Here is a 19,689-nt window from a genome sequence, read left to right on the forward strand (position 1 = left end):
CTAATCATCGGAAATGCCAAATGCCAGCCCCAAAAGAATACCCACAATCATTCCTGCCAACATCATCTGGAAAACAAGCTTTGTTCTGCGTCGTTGTGTCATAGTCTCTAACCAATGCCGGTACTTCATCTCAGACTTCTGCCAGCGGCTCATTTGAGGCTGTTTGCCATATTTGTAGAAGTATTGATCATCGTATACTGGCATTTCCCTGGTGGAATAATGCCTTGCTCCGGGTGAAGCCATAGCCTCGCTGCCGCTTGTTCCGCTTTCCAAATCATGGGATGGATACCTCCGGCTTGCCCATCCTCTTGGTCTCTGCTCGACCTTCTCTTTCTTGGCAGAATCAGCAATCTTAGCGTAAACGGGTGGCTCAATATCCACGGTATCCATCGCGGTAGTATTATATTTGTCTTCTGACTTTCTGTTGTATTGTTCGCTTGAGCTGAACTGATGCCGGTCTCGCCGTTTGGGGCTTGAAGGATGGGTATGCTTATGGATGTCTGATTCGAAGGCCGGTGGTGGCGCAGTAATATGTGGCATATCGTCGCTCATTATGGTTGAATCTGGCTGTTCTATACTGTTTATTGCTTTGCTCTCCCCTCGATTCAGTGGCACAGTACCTGCGGCTACTAGCTGAGATATTGGTACGTATCATAGGACGTATCTTGAATTCAAAAGTTGTTAATAAATACTATGATTGTTTCCTCAGCATATCGGCCACTCGAGCTGGGTCTTACGAAAAGGTGGGTGCTTGAAAGTCATTTGATCCGATTATGTATAGCCACATTACTCCCATAGCTCCTTCTATCCAATTTGCATCATCACTTCCAATTACAAGCCTCATTACGGATAGCACCTACCTTGTCTTCATCCTGGCCAGACATGAATCCAGCTTGGAAACCACTATCGACACCCTGTAGATAATGCGAGCACCTGCAATAGATCTGTGGTGATTCGCTAGGCCACTTCGAAGCTATATTCAAATCCTGTTTTCAAAATATTCCATCCTTGCGCACATTACAACTTCTAGTATGGGCTACAGTTTGTACTTTTTTATATATTTCATAGGCTGTTTGCTGCCATTCCCCAGAGCTGCCTTCGGCCTATTTCTATCGGTACAAAGATAGACAGAGTGTAGTTCTCTAACTATCTCGAAATGGCATTAATGCCCAAGCCCTTGCTATCCGTCTTCGATTATCAGTGTAGTGCAAATTCAATATTGAGGCTATCGAACGTAGTAGATAATGATGCCCATCCTGGAAACAATTTACTTTTATCTTCTTGTAGGTTCTACAGGCTCCCCATTAGAGTAGACCCCATGAGAGGTTCGAGAATTTCCACAAAGTAGATGTAATTTATGTATCATGTATACTGGAAGTCATTGTCTTCGAATGTTTCATGTTTTGAATGATGCTTATTTGCATAACTAGGTAAACCTGCCAGTTTGATATCGCCTAGTAACGTGCATATCCTCCATATCTGGTCAAAACTAGATAGCAAGCCAACTAAGTCAGAGCAATGAATGTCATCCCGCTCTACTATTTCGACCGCTTGAGAGGCTCCTTGATCTAGAGCGCTCGTTATTATCTCTGAAGTGTGGCAGATACCATCTGGTCATGATTGGACTTCAGTGACTACAAAGTTACATCCTTGCGACTCGGGAAAACATAATCTCTTAGACCCTAACAATTGATGTTATCGAACTGTCCCCCGTGAATAAATAGTGAAATGAGTGGGAAACTCGCTATTAATACTCATGAATACTCTGGGTCAAGCCATCCTGGAAGCCTTTCTAAGTGCATGGGCCTCCCTTTAGTTCTCTTTTAGGGTAGCATCCAACACCAGAAATGGAGAACATGGATGGAGGGGGGGGGCGGGGGGGAGTGGCAAAAGAGACAGCAGCTATTCATTCAATGCTTTGTTCGATGCCTAGGTTTTAATCAGAGGAACAAGCAATGGCTATACGGCTGCGTTCGGAATGGAGAGTTGAACGGGAGCTACCAGAACTAAAGACGGCTAAGGTCACCAATCGCTGGAAAGGATACCATTTTCCCTGTCAAATGTGATATTTATAGAATAGCAAGCTTACCAACCTTCCCCAATATATTCAATGCCATGACAATTGGTATAATGAGGGCGAATCATTGCCATATTTGTTTAGTCTTCCGATTTTGGGTTGTTTAAGTGTACATATAATGATCCGTTTATCCCGCCCCCTTACCTCCCTAGATTCCACTTTTATGGACCAATTGAGAGCGCGCACCGTAAGTACTCCGTATACGGAGTACGTGCCTCATATATATATTCGCGGGAAAGGCCGCTTCCCTAATAAAAAGCGACGAAATGGAATGAAGTGCGGGCTGGGGGTATATCAGATTCTCTCTATATCCAAGGGCCTGCAGCTGGTACCACGTGTGTGGCTCTGGATCATCGAAAATCTGGCGGAAGAGCTGGGATGGAAAAGGTACCACTCCATACTTTGGGTGGGATAAACAGGAGGCCAGTAATTCTCGGGAGATGTTCAATAGATCGAGCTGCCGAATGACGATCCGCATCATGGAAGCGAAGTCGTTGTTGCAGCCAGAACCACGAAGCTGACATCGCTCGGCCCAGCGACTGAGCTTATATAAGCATTGCCAAGCTTTATCGCAGTTGGTCAGTCCGCGCTGAAGCTTATCCGAAGTTCCACCGAATAACACTTTATTTAAGTTAACCTCAGCACGTCGCGTCGCCCTGTGCATATACCGAAAGGCGGATCTGTACGTAGGCATGCCATGCATGGACTACGTCTGTGGTTTTGACATCGTGGGTTAAGGGCAGGTGTCAGGCAGCTGGCAGTTCCCGATTATTTTCCTAGGCACTTGATATTTGGTAGCGTTACAGAGTACTTCTTTCTGACCTTGCTGTCCTTACTCCTTCCCTCCGGCTGGATGAAACCCTTCTCATTCTCCCTCCTCCACCCCGATGCCTCAGTGTTAAAATACGCACAAAACGAGGGTGGTTCGCAGCCCATCCATCACAGGGCTGGTCCGGGTTAACGACGGCTTCTCCAGGCGCCGATCAGCCTCGGCGTTTCATTTGCTAAACCTAGGCGGTATCTCTCAGCTGTGGCACCACCTGGTGAGCATCATGGATCTATATATGTCCATTCGGAAGGCTTGCTGGCGATATGTTTGCGTCTCTTCGTCACACTGCTTAGAACTGGAAGAGGCATCCCAGTACCCCGCCTCGGCATAGAGTGCGGCCTTCTGTGGGGGTCCAGTGCATTTTGGACATGGCACCTAGGCATTTGTGGCCAGGGTCGGATATGGGGAAACGTGAGCTTTCCGCTGGTGTTTCATACCAGGAACCCCGACCTTTCCAGTATCATGAGCGAACAAACAGGAGATTCGTTTAAGGTGCTTCGACCCATTGTTGCGGTTTAACCTCCAAAGCGGATGTGTTTCCGGTCCCGGCACCCTGCCATGTCATTTAATCAATTATTCATTCATATATGTGGCCACTTTGATTTGGTACTCTGTTTAAACCGGAGCACCACCTTTCATACGATACCATCACATAGATCAAATGAGGTATTTACTTATCTATCTCATTATTTAAGTAAATAAACTTAGCGATCTGCTGCATGTTACCCCAGCCAAGTCCCGGGAGAGCACTTAATCCTCGTGTTTCTCCCCAGCGCCTCCCTTCCCCGTGGCTACTAGCGGACATTGATCTTCTGCATGGATCATAACCATGGGTCCTAAAAGAACCATGCATCAGCCTACACCGAAGCCCTCACAGGATGACGCCGGCTCGGCTAGCCCTTTATCTTGCCTGTAATAGAGAAGATATATAAGGCTACATGCCTTCCTCGCTCATTGTCATCTTCCTCCTTTTCTTTTCCTTTTGAGCAGACTGGAAAAACCAACCTCTCTCAATATACATCTCTCTGCTCGTTCCGTCAAAATGAAGATCACTACCCTTGCTGTGGTTTCTGCCTTTGCGGCTACCGCAATTGCTGGGCCAATCCGCCCCGACGGTGTTGACAGCGACAAGTTCCTGATTGAGCTCGGTCCAGGAGAAACTCAATGGGTTACCAAGCAACAGAAACATGAAATGAGAGCGGTATGTCCTCCATATACCAATATACCAAAAGAAAAATCATTCAGCATACTAACACCATTCACAAGGCCGGACATGGTTTCGTTGATATCACTGATGAGTTTGGTACTGGTTTTACTACGACTGAGGTCGTTCCTGCAAACTACCCAAAGGCCGCTACCCATGCTGGTATCGTAAATCCTATCATTGCGGGCCTGTCTAAGGAAAACCTGATGCGCGACCTTAACACCCTGGTAAACTTCCACAACCGCTACTATGAGTCACCCACCGGTGTTGAATCTGCTACTTGGGTCTTCAACGAAGTCCAGAAGATCATCAAGGCTTCAGGGGTTAAGGGCGCCAAAGTTGAGAAATTCACCAACAACTTCAAGCAGTTTAACGTTATTGCTACTATCCCCGGAGCCTCCAAGGACACTATTGTTGTTGGAGCCCACCAGGACAGTCTTAACGCGAAGGACCCCATGAAGGGCCGTGCCCCCGGTGCTGATGATAACGGAAGTGGAACCGTTGTTGTCCTCGAGGCCTTCCGAAATATCCTAAAGTCCAAGGCTCTCCGGGCTGCCAACTCTACCAACACCCTAGAATTCCACTGGTATGCCGGTGAGGAGGGTGGCTTGCTCGGCTCCAACAACATCTTTAAGAAGTACAAGGCCGATGGAAGGAAGATCAAGGCTATGCTTAACCAGGATCTCACTGGATTCACCAAGAAGGGAAACCCAGAGCAGTTCGGCCTTATCACCGACAACACCAACGCTGAGTTGAACGAGTTCTGCAAGACCATTGTCAAGAAGGTATGTTGTTTTTTGTTACGTTACCCACTTGATATCCACTCTTATTAACTATCGCTAGTATGCTGCTATTAAAATTCTCGAGGCCAAGTGCGGCTACGCCTGCTCTGACCACGCTTCTGCTCACCGAAACGGCTTCCCATCATCCTTCGTTGCAGAGACTAACTTCCGTGGCACCAACCCATACCTCCACACTGCCGATGATGTTATTGCCAACTTGGACTTCAACCACATGCTGGAACATGCTAAGGTTGTTGTTGGATTTATGGGTGAACTTGCCATGACTCCTAACCTGTAAAAACTTCTCCCTTTTTATGCGCACGGCTCGCACTGTTCAGGATTGCCCATTGGAGATGTGCGCTCACGAGCTATGAAGGGCATGCAAATTTGTTCAAATTACCGATACTAGAATGAAGATATGCAGCTATGGCAGGGCCACGCTTTTATGATCATTATTTTTCTGAACTATGTAACTTTCTGGACTTAGCTGCAGTTATGGCAGTGGCAGATGATATGGATATCCTGGCTAAGAATCAAGCCGTCGCTGCACGGGACTACTTTCCCCTCTGCCCACATGCCATAGTCATCCGGGCTTATGCAGCGAAAGTTACATACTTTATCACCATTTCTCTTGTTATGAAGCGTAAGTATTTCATAGTAGGTAATGAACTGCGAGCCTCCTAAACATAACACCGAACATAGTGCACAAAACATCAAGGCATATTTAATTGAGAGATATATCATGTCATTCATATTGTCATCATGTACGGAGTAGTATGTTCTTTTTAACGAAAGTATGAGAACAGAGATAAATGTGCAAGAAAGAAAGGATCTTGAGGTAGTTAACACCTTGCCTCAGAGTCATAGTAGAAAAACAACAAGGAATATACTGTGGGTATATCAGGACCGGCTGAACACCTGGGTGCAGCTCTAACCTCGTAAATCTAGCATAAAAACTGTCTGGTAGCAAGTACGATTGCCTGCACAGCAGTATTGAAAAAGAAAATCGTATCTTCAATGGGACTCTCACTTTGGTCCACCTCCGAGACCTGTAGTAAATTATATGATTAGAAGTTGTACCATGGAATAATGTTAGGTAGGAGACTTGCCGGCAGCATATGCGAGATACCAGATGCGACTGGCACCGCCGTCAATCGAAGCGAGATCCAAGCTGGGTTGGGCAAAGTATTTCCAGGAAGCTTGGGGGTCGATGATGGCCAAATTGGCATAAAGGACACCCTTCCAGCCTCCCGTGACTTTCTCGGCGGGGACGGCTGCCCGGGAAGCAAATATAGCGTCCCACTCTTCTTTAACGAACTTTGCACTTCGAGTATAGGCAGAATTTGGCAGATTTGGCAAAGCGGAAGCAATGCTATTATAAAAGGTTAACGATTGTGATAACACCTCAAAAGAGCTAAAATAAGCCGACCTACCCTTGAATGTATTCGAGGTTTGCTCCGAAGTAGGTGGTGTGATCAATCTTATTCTCGAACAGCTAGAGGGAACATCCAGAGTCAGTATTTACAGTTGAGTATTTCGTGAGGGCATGGTGAGGACTTACGATTCCGGTAACCTTGTTGCCAATGAAGTTCTTGGGCTGGTTGACATTGTCGCTCTTCATCAAGAAGTAATTGTTCAAGCTTCTCGCAAGGATTCCAAGCATCAGGTTTCCTCGAGCCTCCATGCTCTTATCGCCGCTAGTCTTTCCCCACATCTTGATGGCGTATGCATACATGGTATCCTCGGAAGTGGATTCCTGATCTTTACCATCGGCAGATTCGAAGAGACCCTTAGCCCAGGAGTGGCCGTGGTACCAGTCAAAGGCACGAGAGAAGGGGAAAAGCTCATCATTCTCGACAGAATTTCCAGAATCTCGGACAAGCATGTTAACATATGCCTTGTTAGCGTTAAGCCAGGCAGGGTCCATTTTTCCAATGATTGAAGCAGCAAGGATGAAGTAGCCATAGTGGAAGTGGTGGTCATTGTAAAGGGTGTTTCCAAAGTCGAGACCTGGATCACCCTTCTCATAAGTACCGGAGGAGACAACTCCCTTCCATACGGTGTCATAAACCAGGGGGATCTGCTGCTTATTCTCGACGAAACGCTTAAAAGACTCCTTCAAGCTGTTTAGGGGACCCGCAGCGGTGGCTTTGTCACCCACAAGCTCATGAACAGTGTAGATAGCGCCAGCGAACTTGTTCAGTCCCTTACCGCTAAAATACATGCTGTTCAGGTTTGTCTGCGGTTCCATGTCCTGTGACAGCTCGTTTCCGGCAACAGCTCTGATAGCACTCTTTGCACCTTCGGAAAGGGCAGCCTGTGAGCCTACGCCAGGCTTCCATGGTGCAAAGTCCATCGTGAGAGGGAGATTTCTCTCTACCATCGTCCATGAATCACCAACACAAGCTGTGGCCATGCCCTTGGTGGTAGTGCTAAGCTTCATATTCTTCTTGGTTTTCTTGGTTCCATCATCAAAAGACTCGACGTGGTGTGGAAGAGCGTACATGACAAGGGGAGCACCCTTTCCTGCTTTTTCAAAGGAAAACTTGTAGGTTCCAGTTCCATCAGAGGCGACAGAGCCGGAAATTTTAATGTTGGTTGCATAGGATCCTGCAGACTTGTCGTAGACGGCCTCACCTTCCTGGCTAGAGGGGTTTTTAGCTACCTGGATGACGCCCTTGAAGCCCGTAGGTCCACTGATGAGCTTGTTGTTCTCGAGCTTCAACTTGGGGTCAGAACCGTTTTCGGGGGTAACATAGAGTAGCCATTGCTTGTCGTCTTCCAAAGTGACCTTGTACTTAAAGATACCGCCCTGGGGGGACCCAGCTGGTTCAACTTTTCGGAAGAGGACACCGGACTGAATGGTGGGCTTCAAGTTGTTGTATATAGCAGTGATGAAACCCATACCCTGGACTAAGGGGAAAGTGATACTTTCGCTGGCTCCCCCCTTTGGACGAAGGATGACCTGCGCGGAGAAAGCTTTGGGCTTGGCCACAGACATGGTGGTTGATTCCTTGAGTTCAGAGGCTGAGAGAACAAAAGATTTGATGCCAATAGGGTTGATATAATATCTGGCGGGGTCTCCCGGCAGTTTGCTGTTAGGCTCTCCAGTGGCTCTTTGAGATGGCTCAACATGGGAGATAGCCATGCCGAAGCTGGAAGTGTTCTGGTCTCCCTTTGCCCAAATCATACTGTATGGATGGGTAAAAGTACTAGAGGTCTGGTTACCAAGGAAGAAATTTGCGTAAAATTTGTTGGTGGAAATTGGACCAGAGGATTGTTCCTTGAAATATTTTAGTTAATTGCTGAAATAAAAATATAAGCTCTTGAGATATGTAGGTAACTTACAATGTGGTTGGTCTTGACTGGATGATCACCTCTTGACTTGATACTCGCGGGAATGGGATCCTTCGCAATTGGTTGGAAGATGTCCTGGCCGGCCATTGTTGACGGAGGTGAGTTAGACGGGCAGGGAGTTGCCGAAACAGTAGAAGTGTTTGGTCCTGAGTTAGAGGCGCTCGTAGAGTTTGCGAACTCCCTCGCTTTGATAGGCGCTGGAGGATATCGGTGCGAAGCTGGAGATCTCTTCTCCAAGGAGTCAAATCCTTTTGGAATGGGGATATGTGGTATTCCTTCACAAGGCTTGTTGTGATACCAGCAACTGGACTGTTCTGTCTTAAAGCCCGCCTTACTGATATCTAGATGAGGATACGGAGGGTGAGTAGCACCAGGCCGATCATAGAAGGTCAAGTAAGAGATATCAGTAGGAAAAGGGAAAACGGTAGGATGTCCTTGAGGATCAGGCGGCGAGTATTGATGCTGAGGGCCAAAAAATCTTAGTGATAAAAACGGAGATTGGATAGTCAAAAACTGGTGATAGCTTACCTCGTTACTCAATCCTCGCTCGTTCTTATATACGATGGGCAGTGGCTTTGCAGCAGTATCCTGTTCATTACGAACTACATTAGTTCTAGAAGGAAATGGGGCTGCATGTGCACTCTGAGCGAACAGAGACACCAGTACTGCCACCCCTGGCAGTGTAGTATGCGGTTTCATCGTGTGGTGTAATCAAAAACCAGGGATAAAAGATGAAAAAAAAAAGGGACACTGTCGCAATGCAAAACAGAAGTTGCAACGGTGTTTTCGACACCGAATGGGAGGGGGGGTTTAATGATCAAGGGAATGATGGATGCAGCCACAAGCACGAAAACAATAGAGCAAGACAGCGTAGCCTTGCTCCTTGATATATAACCGCATCTTGAAGAGGCCCTGAGCAGAAACTCCATCAAGATCGCGATCAACAAGTCTGCTGCCGACGGATAGATGGAGTAATCCGTCCATCTGGCCAAAGACGGGAAGATACAACCCCCCTAGATGACCTCCCCACAACGCACTTGTAGACCGCGCGTGGAAAATAAGACGCACACGAGCCATGCGGACATTGTGGGAGAGACTCTTCTGGTGTTTCATTGGAACAGGTGGAAAATGGGGAGAAAGGGTATTAGAGTATAGTGTCAGGCGGAAGTGTGGGAAGAAAGAAGGGAGGTGATAATGGTGTGTTGAGGGCATGGAGATGGAAGAATGACATCGGGCAGCAAGTCAGACGTTCGGGTGATAAGGAACAAAGACGGCCATTTGGGAGTGGAGCGACAGTAGCGCATGAAGAAGAGGAAAGCGGCCCATATGAGCTTGGTATATGCAAAGCATGGGGCGGACATGACATGCAGTGACTACTCGGGTGGGTTGTCCGGGCATTTTTACTTACCTATTTCCACTTGTTAGACTTATTTTAGTATGGGATATAAAAAAGATAAAACGTGGCAGACGCAGATATCAGATTGTGACCTCCGAGTATGAACTAGAAGCAATGGGCATGAGAAGAGAAAAGAAGAAAAGGATGCCTTACAGGAAGCACTTCTCTATAGTTATATCAGCCCACAGATGACCATTTTATTCTGTGTCGTCCAAAAAAAAATGTGGCGGATCAACGGGAAACCGGGAAGCCGCAAGGGGGCTGATGGTCGGCTCGTTCTTCCCAGGCAAAGAAGAGCCGTCTCGCCGTCTGGTTCTCTTTTGCTTTTCCTTGCGTCTCTCCCTTGCACCTGCGGGAGCTAAAGTAAGTTGGATGCAAGCCTTGTGATACCTGGGGCTGCGGTTGATATGGTACCGAGTAACTTTCAACACGCCCTCTCGTGCTGCGGCTAAATCTACTGGCAATGCATGGATCTCGGTCTCGCTCGGTGTGTCGGTAGGCTTGGTAGACTGCTTATCTTAATCACATTGTTGACTAGCAGGTCGTGTTATTGTTGTTGTTGTCGCTGCCATCGTCGCCGTTGTTGTTGTTAAGTTGGGCGGCTTTTGATAACGAGCCAACTAGGTAGTTAAGAAGTTAATGGCCCCCACACCAGAGGCCAACGTACGATAAGGGCCGCATTTGATAGACGGGACACACGACGGGTGGAATGTCATCCGGTAACTCTCCCATAAGAGATGCATCGTGTGCCCTGACGGTCGTCTTGAGCCCGAGTATATCATGGCGGCTGCTCGCAACTGCACAGTGGTTGTTAGAACATGATCAGGTACTTTCGGACATGTCACTATGTAACTCCCAAGCCACAGGCTGGTCGACTTTGAAATCCTGGGAACTGGTCAACGACCTCGGGTAACTAGTTAGTGACCGCTAGCCAAAATGGCCTCCGTCAACATGGCAACTAGTCAACGGACTAAGAGAAAAAGAAAGACGGAGAAAGCGGATCGACACGACCATACGCTGGTGCTCGATCTCGAGGGGTGGCAACCTCTTCATCATTCATCATGTTGTCCTCTTCACGGCAGATCTGTAACATGTAACTGTGAAGCCGCAGTCATCATCAGCTGATAGAGTCATCGAGTTGGACTTCAACGCCGCAGCTGCCCCGGCAGAGTGTTGGAAGGGTTACACAGACGAGCGCCTGTTGGATGCAAGGACGAGCAGCGGGTGTGTTCACACACACTTCTCTCCCTCGAAAGAGAGTGACGGTCGAGCAGGTGTTGACGGTGAGATGACGTTCGCTGGCAGGCGTTGCGAGGACCCGTGTCTCCGGTACTACTTTCTCCTTTCTGGCTGCGGTGAGCTCTGGGCACGGTGTTACGGATAGATGCTGTGTCTCTCTTCCCTTCTCTTCCCTTCTTCTTCTTCTTCTCTCAGGCTGTTGTTGTAATATGAAACCCCCACGCGGAAGATCTATATGCTGGGGTGCTGCTTGCTTGCATAATGCAGGATGCAGGTCGTGGTTAACGACGAGACAGGACAAAGTGGCAGAACATCGCCGATATTCATTATTTTTTTCTCTATGGGTCGTGACACGCTGAAGAATGCGTAGGAAGCGGGAACAAGATGAGATAGATCTCTTGCTTGTCCCCGGAAGGCTGAGTAAGTACACGATGAAGGCTGTGATAATCTACAATGTAGGACGCTGGATTGGCTTGATAACCCCCTGTTTAATCATCACGCGAGGCTTGGTCGCGGTTTGGAAGGTCGATTTGGTCGTCCATTCGGGGCCAATAGGCAGCCGCAGAGACCTCTCGTACTGCTGCTTGGACTCGAAAGGGTGCGGCAACTGGGATGCGAGATACTTATTGTTCTGTGTGCAAGAAGAACGAGTCAGGATTTGCTAATATTTGAGCAGGGGGCGAGTCAAAAAGGGCAACAACCAACGGAATTTCTTACCTTTTTCACCTGCTTCTCATTGATGATAACCCGGTCGAGTTTTGCATCCTTCCGCTTCTCTGCGCTGATTCCCCTAACCGTGGTGAATGTTCGCTGAACTCGCTTCTTGTCTGATCGGCTCAGCCCAGCTCCAGCCCAGCTTCCCCATCCAGGCAGTGTATCTTCAACCACCTTGTCGTCCTCCTCTTCGACAGTTTGCTTTTTCTCCTTGCGAAAGGTTTCCAGCACTTCGTCCCCAGCGAATGCTCGTCTGATCAACTCTTCGTTTTTAAGAAGTACAGGCATGCCCGCGTTGTCCTCATCGTCGGACCGCTCGTCGTCATCGGCGGGCTGATTGCCCATTGCAGCTTGCTTTGGGCCATTCTGATGTTTCTGTCTAAGGCCGGTCTGATTGGGTTCCTGAGAGATAGTCGAGCCAGAATTCTCGATTAGGCTAACATCTGCTGCAGTGCCAACTGTTTTCTTCTTTGATCGGTTCTTCTTGGAGGTTTCTGTTAGCCAAGGGTTCTCATCGTCCTCCGTAGACTGTTGTTTAGCCTCTTCTAAGCTGTGGCGAGCAATCTTCTTCGGAGCCGCTTTGGGCTGTTGCCTGCGGCTAGACGTAACACGAATATCAATATCGGAGTCCGAGCCAGACGAATCTTCAGCCCCTTCGTTCTCACCATGACCTTCTTCATCACCTTTCTTTGGTAGGTTTACGGAAGGCTTATTAGATGACTTTGTGGCCTGTGTACCAAACTTTCGGCGGCCAACCTCTTCCTGCAAATCTTCCTGTTCTGAACCGGATTCTTCGCCATTGAGTTGGCGTTTAACCTCTCGAAGCTCACGCTCATTCGCTTCCTTCCGTGCTGCATCGGCATTCTGCATAAACTTCATGGATAATAGCCCAGAGTACGGGCCAGAATCTTTGGAGGAGCCGTTTCCATCCCTCTCAAGTTTGTCCACCTTTTCCCTAAGCTTGAACCCTTGCATATCCGAGTCGCTGTCGTCCTCGTCTTCAGAGCTCGATGACAAATATTCGCCATCTTCATCAACGATGCGTTTCCCTTGGATTCGCTTCTGCAGCTCTTCCTCCCTCCTTGCTAAATCCGCCATTTCTGTTCTAGCCTCTTCGTCCCATGCCGTTCGGCCCGTCTGTTTAAGGCTCTTGGCCCATTTGCTGTCCTTGTGTTTTGAGCCCATTCTTGCCTCGGCGCGTATCCTATCGTTACGCTCTCGATCTTCTTCATCCATGTCTACCCCAGCAGCTGCCAGTGCCTCATGTTCCATCTTCTCCAATTTCTCCCTCTCCTTCCGGTGAACACGGCGGTACGCCTTGCTCTTAATCTTCTTAATTCGTTTTGCTCGAATTTCTTCACGGAAAAGTAGGTCTCGTTGCTTCCGGAGCTCTGCCCGGCGAGCTTGAATCTCTTCAACGGAAATCTTTTTTGCTTGGAGTTCCTCGAATCCTTGTATCTTATCCTCTGCAGTTCCGTTTTTTGATTCAGCCAAACCGCTCTCCACTAATATGTTTTGAATCGCTGTCTCGAGGTTGGTTCTAGGCTTAGAGTCCACGACCTTAGAGGGTTGTGGAGCATCTGGTTCAGGGAGAGGAAAGGAAAGATGTTCAGCCCGTCTATTAGCCTTCACAGTCTCTATCCATCTAGCAAGGGTCTCCTTGCTTTTATCGTACGCTGCTGCTCGATCTAGCCTATCCTGTTGTCGTTTTGGGAGAGGGACGTCTAGTTTCCCAGGGATGCCTGCGGTTCCTTGTGTAGAAGAGTCGTTTTCGATATGCTTCAGTGCACCCTTCATGCGGGAATCTGATATGCTGGGCATCAAATCAGCCACAGTAAGCTTTCGGCTCGGGGCCAATCCAAATTCGGTAGGGTCTCCTCCTGGGAGGGCGGTCTTGGGCCTTGTAGAGGTAGCAGATCTGGCATCTTGTCCCAACGAGGTAACAAATCTTTGGAGCTTTGTGAGGCCTTGTTTTGTTTCTCCCTCATTATCAGATATCGACAGCTCAGAAGTATCAGACTCCGCATCATCATCATCACTTTCTTCCTCGTCATTTGATACGGCGGATAAAGAGCCGGCGTCGTCATCGTCTTCAGAAATAGAGCCAGCCTTCGATTTTTTTTCTTTTGAGGTTTTTTTCGACACCTCAGCCTCGGAGTCTTCCTCGTTCATGTCCCATGCAGTCGCAAGGTCTACCGCATCATCTCCAAAGTCATCGTCTTCTTCCTCTACCCCTTCATCAGATGCACCATTGAATTCCTCGTTTAGCAAATCATCATCGCTTCCCTCAAATTGGTCAGCTTCAGCTTTGCGCTTTTGAGCTTGGGCAGCTTGTTTGCCAGGGCCTTTTTTCCGCATTGTGGAGCTACCGCGGAACGTAAACCCTTCAAATTTTTCCTCATCACTCTCGCCCATAGCCTCATCACTGTCGATATCGCTATCATCGTCGCTATTAACGGCTCCTATCCTCCATTCGTTGCCCTCACTGTCGCTACCCCCATCATCGTCCGATCCATCTTGAACTCGCCGTGGGCGTTTTGACCGGCCGGTATCTTCATCATCCCCCTCATCGTCGTCGTCCATAGCGCGCTTTCGAGTGGACTGGCTAAGCTCATTGTCACCAAGTCGATGTCTTCGGATTTTTGCCTTTGTGGGATATTGTTTCTCTGCTGTAGCAAGCGCATTTAAGTTATTTTTCGGTCGCCTTTTCGTTGCAGGTTTTGACCGCTTTTCTTGGGGTTTGAGGATATTTGACTTTCTTCCTGACATTGTTGCAAAAGGAATAGCTCAACGAGAAATGAACTTCAACCGCAGCTACAACAAACCGATCAACTTATCGGAATCATTTTTTTTTCTATCAGCATTTTTAAAGTGGGTCCGCGGCACTTTTTGTTAACTATTTAAGCGTCTAAACAGCCGCGCGCTTATTGGCTCAAGCTTTCCGCGCAAAGGAAAAAAATGCTTTCAGGCCGACACTCGAAAAGAACGGTTCGACAATTGACAACGAGGACGCAAGATCGGGTGTTTTAGTATTTGGTGCACATCGAAGGCCTCTTTCGACTAGCCATGTTCAGACCTACACAGTGCATGCAGGCTCGCCTGCGATTGACCACAAAGCAAGTTGGTCCCGGTTACTACAAGGGTAACCGAACAGGCTCAATGGGACATTTTGGTCGCAAGAAGGGAACATACATTATAGAGTGGGAGAAAGTCCGCACCTATGTTGTACCCGAAGGGCTTGCGGAGTTCAAGGTCAGCATATATTCTCCAATGGATAAGCATTACAGGAGGCTGACCCTAATTAGCTTACACCCTTTGTTACGAAACGAATGGAACCGACGAGGACACTATACACGAAGACGATTGATCACGGCCACAAAGAAGCAACTTATCCACGAGGATATACTGGCAAGGATTTCTTAAAGGAGTGGGCCGAGGAGAACGAGGCAGAAGTTGACGAGTTGAGATTGCGCCAGGAGGAAATCAGTGCGGAACAGCAGTCCGCCGAGACACAAGCGACCAAGGACGAGAAACAATAATTTTCAACATTTTTATCGACTGGCCCTATTTGTTCTGCGCAGAAATAATACTCCATTCTGAGCTCTGGACTTCAAAGAACACGGATGACCAGTACAACTTCACAAAACTTGGGCATTGTACACTACATGTATCTTCCGGCAAAACCCCCTAGCTGGATAGGTGATGGGGCACTATACTTGGAGTTTATGGGATTTCTTGTTTTCATGGCGTTTTGTTAGCTTGTATGATCAAAGCGGTGCACGCGGTTATATATACAGGATTCTGATATGATAAACATATGGGCATAATCATGTCTTTTCTACTAAAAATATGCTCTCTTTAAGCATTCATACTAGGTGGAAGTCTCTAGATAACTCTGTGAAGGCAGCAGCTCAGCGTTAATAATCAAAAATATGACCCTTGCTGTGGCAACCTGCGGGACCTTGAACGCTTCAGCCGGAACATCAGCGAGGCCGAGTTGTTAGCTACCGATCGCAGGTACAACTACAGATCTTCGAGGCGACATGCAAGACGGGAAATAGGGAGACAGTGTAAGGAGTAACCATGGTTTGACTGTTACGCGCGCTATACAGATATTCGTGGACAACCTCAAAGGCTTTGCTTGTCGTCATCCCAGGCTAGTTTCTTTGGGCAGCTCATCACTGCTGGGTTCCCACCACACGATGCTTTCTCCTGACCGGAGCAAATAGGCAAGCAATAACAACATACTCGACTGCCATCTACCAGGCACTGTTCGCTATGTTTACCTCTTTCACAGGCAATACTCGTCGGCCTCGACAGGTCAACCTCTCAACCCGCTCTACAAACCCCTTTTCCGGCACTCCTGTGAAGCGTCAGCCCCCCTCGGGCCATGGTCCCCAGGCAACACTCGCTATTGCACAGCAGGAGAGAGCGCAGCGCCAGCTAGAACGAGAACGACTAACTTCGAGCCGGACAATTCAGAGAACATGGCGGGGATATAAGAGCAGAAAGACAACTTGGAGTATATGGCGCAAAGATTGGGATGACTATGAGAAGGCTCGAGGAGTCGGATACCACACAGCTGCTGAACAGCAAGGCAGTGCATATTCAAGCAGCTTGGAGTGTGCTAAGCAACTACAGCTTCTCCTACAGTTTATCCAGACTACTAGCCAGGAGGATGCTGTGAGACTGGTGTACTTTTCTAAATGCCTTCAACGAACTGTCGAGAGCACATCGCTGTCAACAAAGGGAGAATGGACAACCATACTCTCCCGTTTGATGGTGGCAACGCTGGATATCCTCAAGGCCTCTAGCCGTATCAGCTCGATATCCTTCTCGATAGATGACCTTCTGCAGCTTCTGGTCTTTCTTACGAGGCTGATACCGAAGCAGATGGCGCGTCAGGCGCGCAAGTACTATGATGTCATGGCGAAGCTCACTACACGCCTAAAGCTCTCTTCTAGTCAAAGGACTGTGAGCTTATCTAGAGACAGACTTGTGGAAGCGGTCCTTGCTCTGTTACAGCCGATTACCTCGGAAACGCTGGCTGTATACGAGTGGTTTGCCAGGACATATCTTACACTTCCTTGCCTTCAGGATCATCTGGGGACTATCAGTGACATAGCAGCTCAGGTTAACTATAAGCTTTTGGCATCTGTCATAAGCACCAACCTTCTGTCATCCCAATCCTTCCTCCACGCAGAGCAAGTTGAGCCTCGAACCTGGCTTCTGGCGTATTTTATCTACTTTCACAGGCATGCGCTAGGGGAGCAGGCTTTAAACCAGACACCGGAGGTGCTATTTGTCAAGGTTGTCTCTATGCTTCTGGGTTCTGCGGCAACATACATCTCACAGAGGCTTGATCCGGATGAATTTGGAGACGGCCAGTCTATCCAAGAGCCGAAACCACTACCATTTTTTGTCAAGACTGAGATTTTGACACTTGTTAACCAAAACAGCATTACGCACCTCTTATCAATAGCTGGCAAAGGGCAGGCAGCAGAAAATGACATACAGCAGACCAGCGAAGACGATGCAAAAAGCCTTGCAACGTACGCTTTGACTCTATTAAGAATATTTCCTAAACGAGGAGATGAAATCCGTATGTGGTTATATCTTGGCTCAGCATCAACGCACGAGAACTCACAGTCAAGTGCATCCAAACTGCCTGCTATCAAATACTTTTGGCAAGCCTCGAGGACAACGAGGGTTTATTTCACCGTATCACATAATGCCAATGGTATCCTAGAGATGCTTTTGCCCCCCACTCGTGGGGAGAATGAAGAGACCCAGCGACAGTGGAGTGATCAGGAGCAACAGTGGACCGTTATACTTATATTTCTAGAGCTTTATACCTTTCTTCTAAAAGTTCTAGATGACGATGAATTCTTTTCTGGGGCTAATGACAACAAATACACCTCCTGGACGAAGGAGAGTGCCCTTGCCCTAGACGACGTCAAAGAATTGACGGTATTTTTAAAAAACCTTGCGTTTACTCTTTACTGGAATTCATCTGAACTGAGTGCCGTCGAGACCGCCGAAAAGGCGTTTGAAATGCGAGAATACTTCAATGTATCTGGGCCCCGCGAGCCGAACCAAACAGTTGCACGAAAGCCTCAAAGTAAAAACCTTGGGAGTGCGACTGGAATACCTCTACATTATTTTAAGGGGCTGGTAACGGGGCTTTTACGAATGATACATGAGCGAGAGTAAGACTACTTTTTCACTATCTGTGTTTCAAACGGTCATGAACTAACGGAGATTACAGCTCGCGACGTAGGTTCCTACCCGATAGCCACTGGCTCATGACTGACCGGTTTGATATGGTAGGATTTATTCCCACCGTGGTTGCAGAGGAGGAAAAGAGACATCAACTCCAAGATGAAGATGATGAGAGTGAACCGGAAGACGAGGGTATCGAAGAGGCTCTTCAATCGTCACTAGGACTTGTTGGAACCAGCAGGGAGCAGAACATCCGTCGAATGGAAATACTAAGAAGACGGCAGCAACAAACATCTCGGCGAAAGGAGCTTGAAGCCGTGGCTCCTCGCCTGGAAATCCTTCGAAATATGCCCTTTTCTATACCCTTTACGACCAGAGTTCAGATCTTCCGAGAGTTTATATACAGAGACCAAGTACGGAGGAGAAAAGGATACGTGGACCCGGATGCATGGAGACTATCTATCGCTCAGGGTGCTTCAGGTATCACAGAAGAAGGAATAGCCATGGCACGAGACATCCTAAGTAAACACCATGCGGATATACGAAGAGATAACCTTTTTGAAGATGCCTTTGAACAATTCTATCCGCTCGGGGAGGCATTCAAGGAACCTATTCAGATTACATTTATTGACCGGTTTGACACCGTGGAGGCTGGCATTGATGGTGGCGGCGTCACCAAAGAGTTCCTTATGAGCATTATAAATGATGCGTTTAACCCTTCTGGAACCTTGAGCATGTTTACGGAGAACGACGAGCATCTCCTTTATCCAAATCCAACATCTGTTGAACAACAAAAGGCACAGCTGCATGAAGCCGGGATTATTGAACGAAGTACAGAATGGAACGAACATATTCGAGAACTGTTAAAGCGGTATGAGTTCCTGGGACGTATTATCGGGAAATGCCTTTACGAGGGTATTCTTGTGGATGTCAGTTTCGCCAACTTCTTCCTGCTGAAATGGGCTCTTACTGGAGGCACCGGCTCTGCATCAAGGGAGTCTGCCTATCGAGCAAATCTAAACGACGTTCAGGACCTGGACAAGAGCCTGTACCAAGGATTGGTGAGTGTTGTCCTTCATCGCTATGACTCTATCAGCTAACCTTGCAATAGCTGCAACTCAAGAATTATCCCGGAAACGTGGAAGACTTTGCTCTGAATTTCACCGTAACAGACACAGTCTCAGTGCCGGATGAGAAAGGCAAAGAGAAGACACAAACCATTACCCGCGAACTAAAACCAGGAGGTTCTAATATTCCTGTTACCAACCAAAATAGACTGGTGTACATCTCGTACATCGCCCGCCATCGACTCCAACTGCAACCTTACCTCCAAACGAATGCCTTCCTTCAGGGTCTCGGCCAAATCATCCAACCGTCATGGCTATCCATGTTCAACCAAGGCGAACTGCAGCGCCTTGTTGGCGGAGACGCAATCGAGATTGACGTCAACGACCTTCGCCGTAACACGGTATACAGCGGCGTCTATGTCCTGGGTGATGACCAGCAGGACCACCCAACCATCAAGCTCTTCTGGGAAGTTCTCGAAGCAATGCCCAACAAAGACAGACAAAAGGTGCTGAAGTTCGTGACCTCAACGCCGCGCGCTCCGCTGCTGGGCTTTAGCCACCTAAACCCCCGATTCAGCATCCGGGACTCGAGCTCTGATGAAGAACGTCTGCCCAGTGCCAGTACCTGTGCCAACCTACTGAAGCTGCCGCGGTATACAAATGCAGATACGCTGCGGGAGAAGCTGATGTATGCAGTGAACTCGGGGGCCGGCTTTGACCTTAGTTAACTGTTTTACTAACTTGCTATTCCCATCCTTCTGTCATGATGTCATTGACAGCGGATCTCTAAACTGCATTTCCT

General features: G+C 48.0%; 6 protein-coding genes across 6 annotated transcripts; 3 read left to right on the plus strand and 3 right to left on the minus strand.

The window, feature by feature from the left end:
- Positions 1 to 552, minus strand: MGYG_03065 (hypothetical protein; the record flags this gene model as incomplete). The annotated part of the gene is made up of 1 exon (XM_003175493.1): positions 1 to 552. One exon carries the CDS (start codon positions 550 to 552, stop codon positions 1 to 3), a length of 552 nt encoding a protein of 183 aa, XP_003175541.1.
- A 3,396-nt stretch (positions 553 to 3,948) lies between these two features.
- On the plus strand, positions 3,949 to 5,190 carry MGYG_03066 (leucyl aminopeptidase; the record flags this gene model as incomplete). Its single annotated transcript, XM_003175494.1, has 3 exons — positions 3,949 to 4,107; positions 4,173 to 4,895; positions 4,954 to 5,190. 3 exons carry the CDS (start codon positions 3,949 to 3,951, stop codon positions 5,188 to 5,190), a joined length of 1,119 nt encoding a protein of 372 aa, XP_003175542.1.
- A 794-nt stretch (positions 5,191 to 5,984) lies between these two features.
- Positions 5,985 to 8,948, minus strand: MGYG_03067 (endo-1,3(4)-beta-glucanase 1; the record flags this gene model as incomplete). The annotated part of the gene is made up of 5 exons (XM_003175495.1): positions 5,985 to 6,264; positions 6,326 to 6,387; positions 6,454 to 8,175; positions 8,241 to 8,711; positions 8,778 to 8,948. The coding sequence occupies 5 exons, from the start codon at positions 8,946 to 8,948 to the stop codon at positions 5,985 to 5,987; spliced, it is 2,706 nt and encodes a 901-aa protein (XP_003175543.1).
- Positions 8,949 to 11,332: 2,384 nt separating this feature from the next.
- MGYG_03069 (hypothetical protein) lies at positions 11,333 to 14,367 on the minus strand (the record flags this gene model as incomplete). The annotated part of the gene is made up of 2 exons (XM_003175496.1): positions 11,333 to 11,515; positions 11,602 to 14,367. 2 exons carry the CDS (start codon positions 14,365 to 14,367, stop codon positions 11,333 to 11,335), a joined length of 2,949 nt encoding a protein of 982 aa, XP_003175544.1.
- A 297-nt stretch (positions 14,368 to 14,664) lies between these two features.
- MGYG_03070 (MRP-L27 domain-containing protein) lies at positions 14,665 to 15,137 on the plus strand (the record flags this gene model as incomplete). The annotated part of the gene is made up of 2 exons (XM_003175497.1): positions 14,665 to 14,850; positions 14,904 to 15,137. 2 exons carry the CDS (start codon positions 14,665 to 14,667, stop codon positions 15,135 to 15,137), a joined length of 420 nt encoding a protein of 139 aa, XP_003175545.1.
- Positions 15,138 to 15,876: 739 nt separating this feature from the next.
- Positions 15,877 to 19,615, plus strand: MGYG_03071 (ubiquitin-protein ligase E3C; the record flags this gene model as incomplete). Its single annotated transcript, XM_003175498.1, has 3 exons — positions 15,877 to 17,807; positions 17,867 to 18,881; positions 18,932 to 19,615. The coding sequence occupies 3 exons, from the start codon at positions 15,877 to 15,879 to the stop codon at positions 19,613 to 19,615; spliced, it is 3,630 nt and encodes a 1,209-aa protein (XP_003175546.1).
- Between the last annotated feature and the right edge of the window lie 74 nt (positions 19,616 to 19,689).

The sequence above is a fragment of the Nannizzia gypsea genome, genomic scaffold, assembly GCF_000150975.2.
Source record: "Nannizzia gypsea CBS 118893 supercont1.2 genomic scaffold, whole genome shotgun sequence".
Lineage (NCBI taxonomy): Eukaryota > Fungi > Ascomycota > Eurotiomycetes > Onygenales > Arthrodermataceae > Nannizzia > Nannizzia gypsea.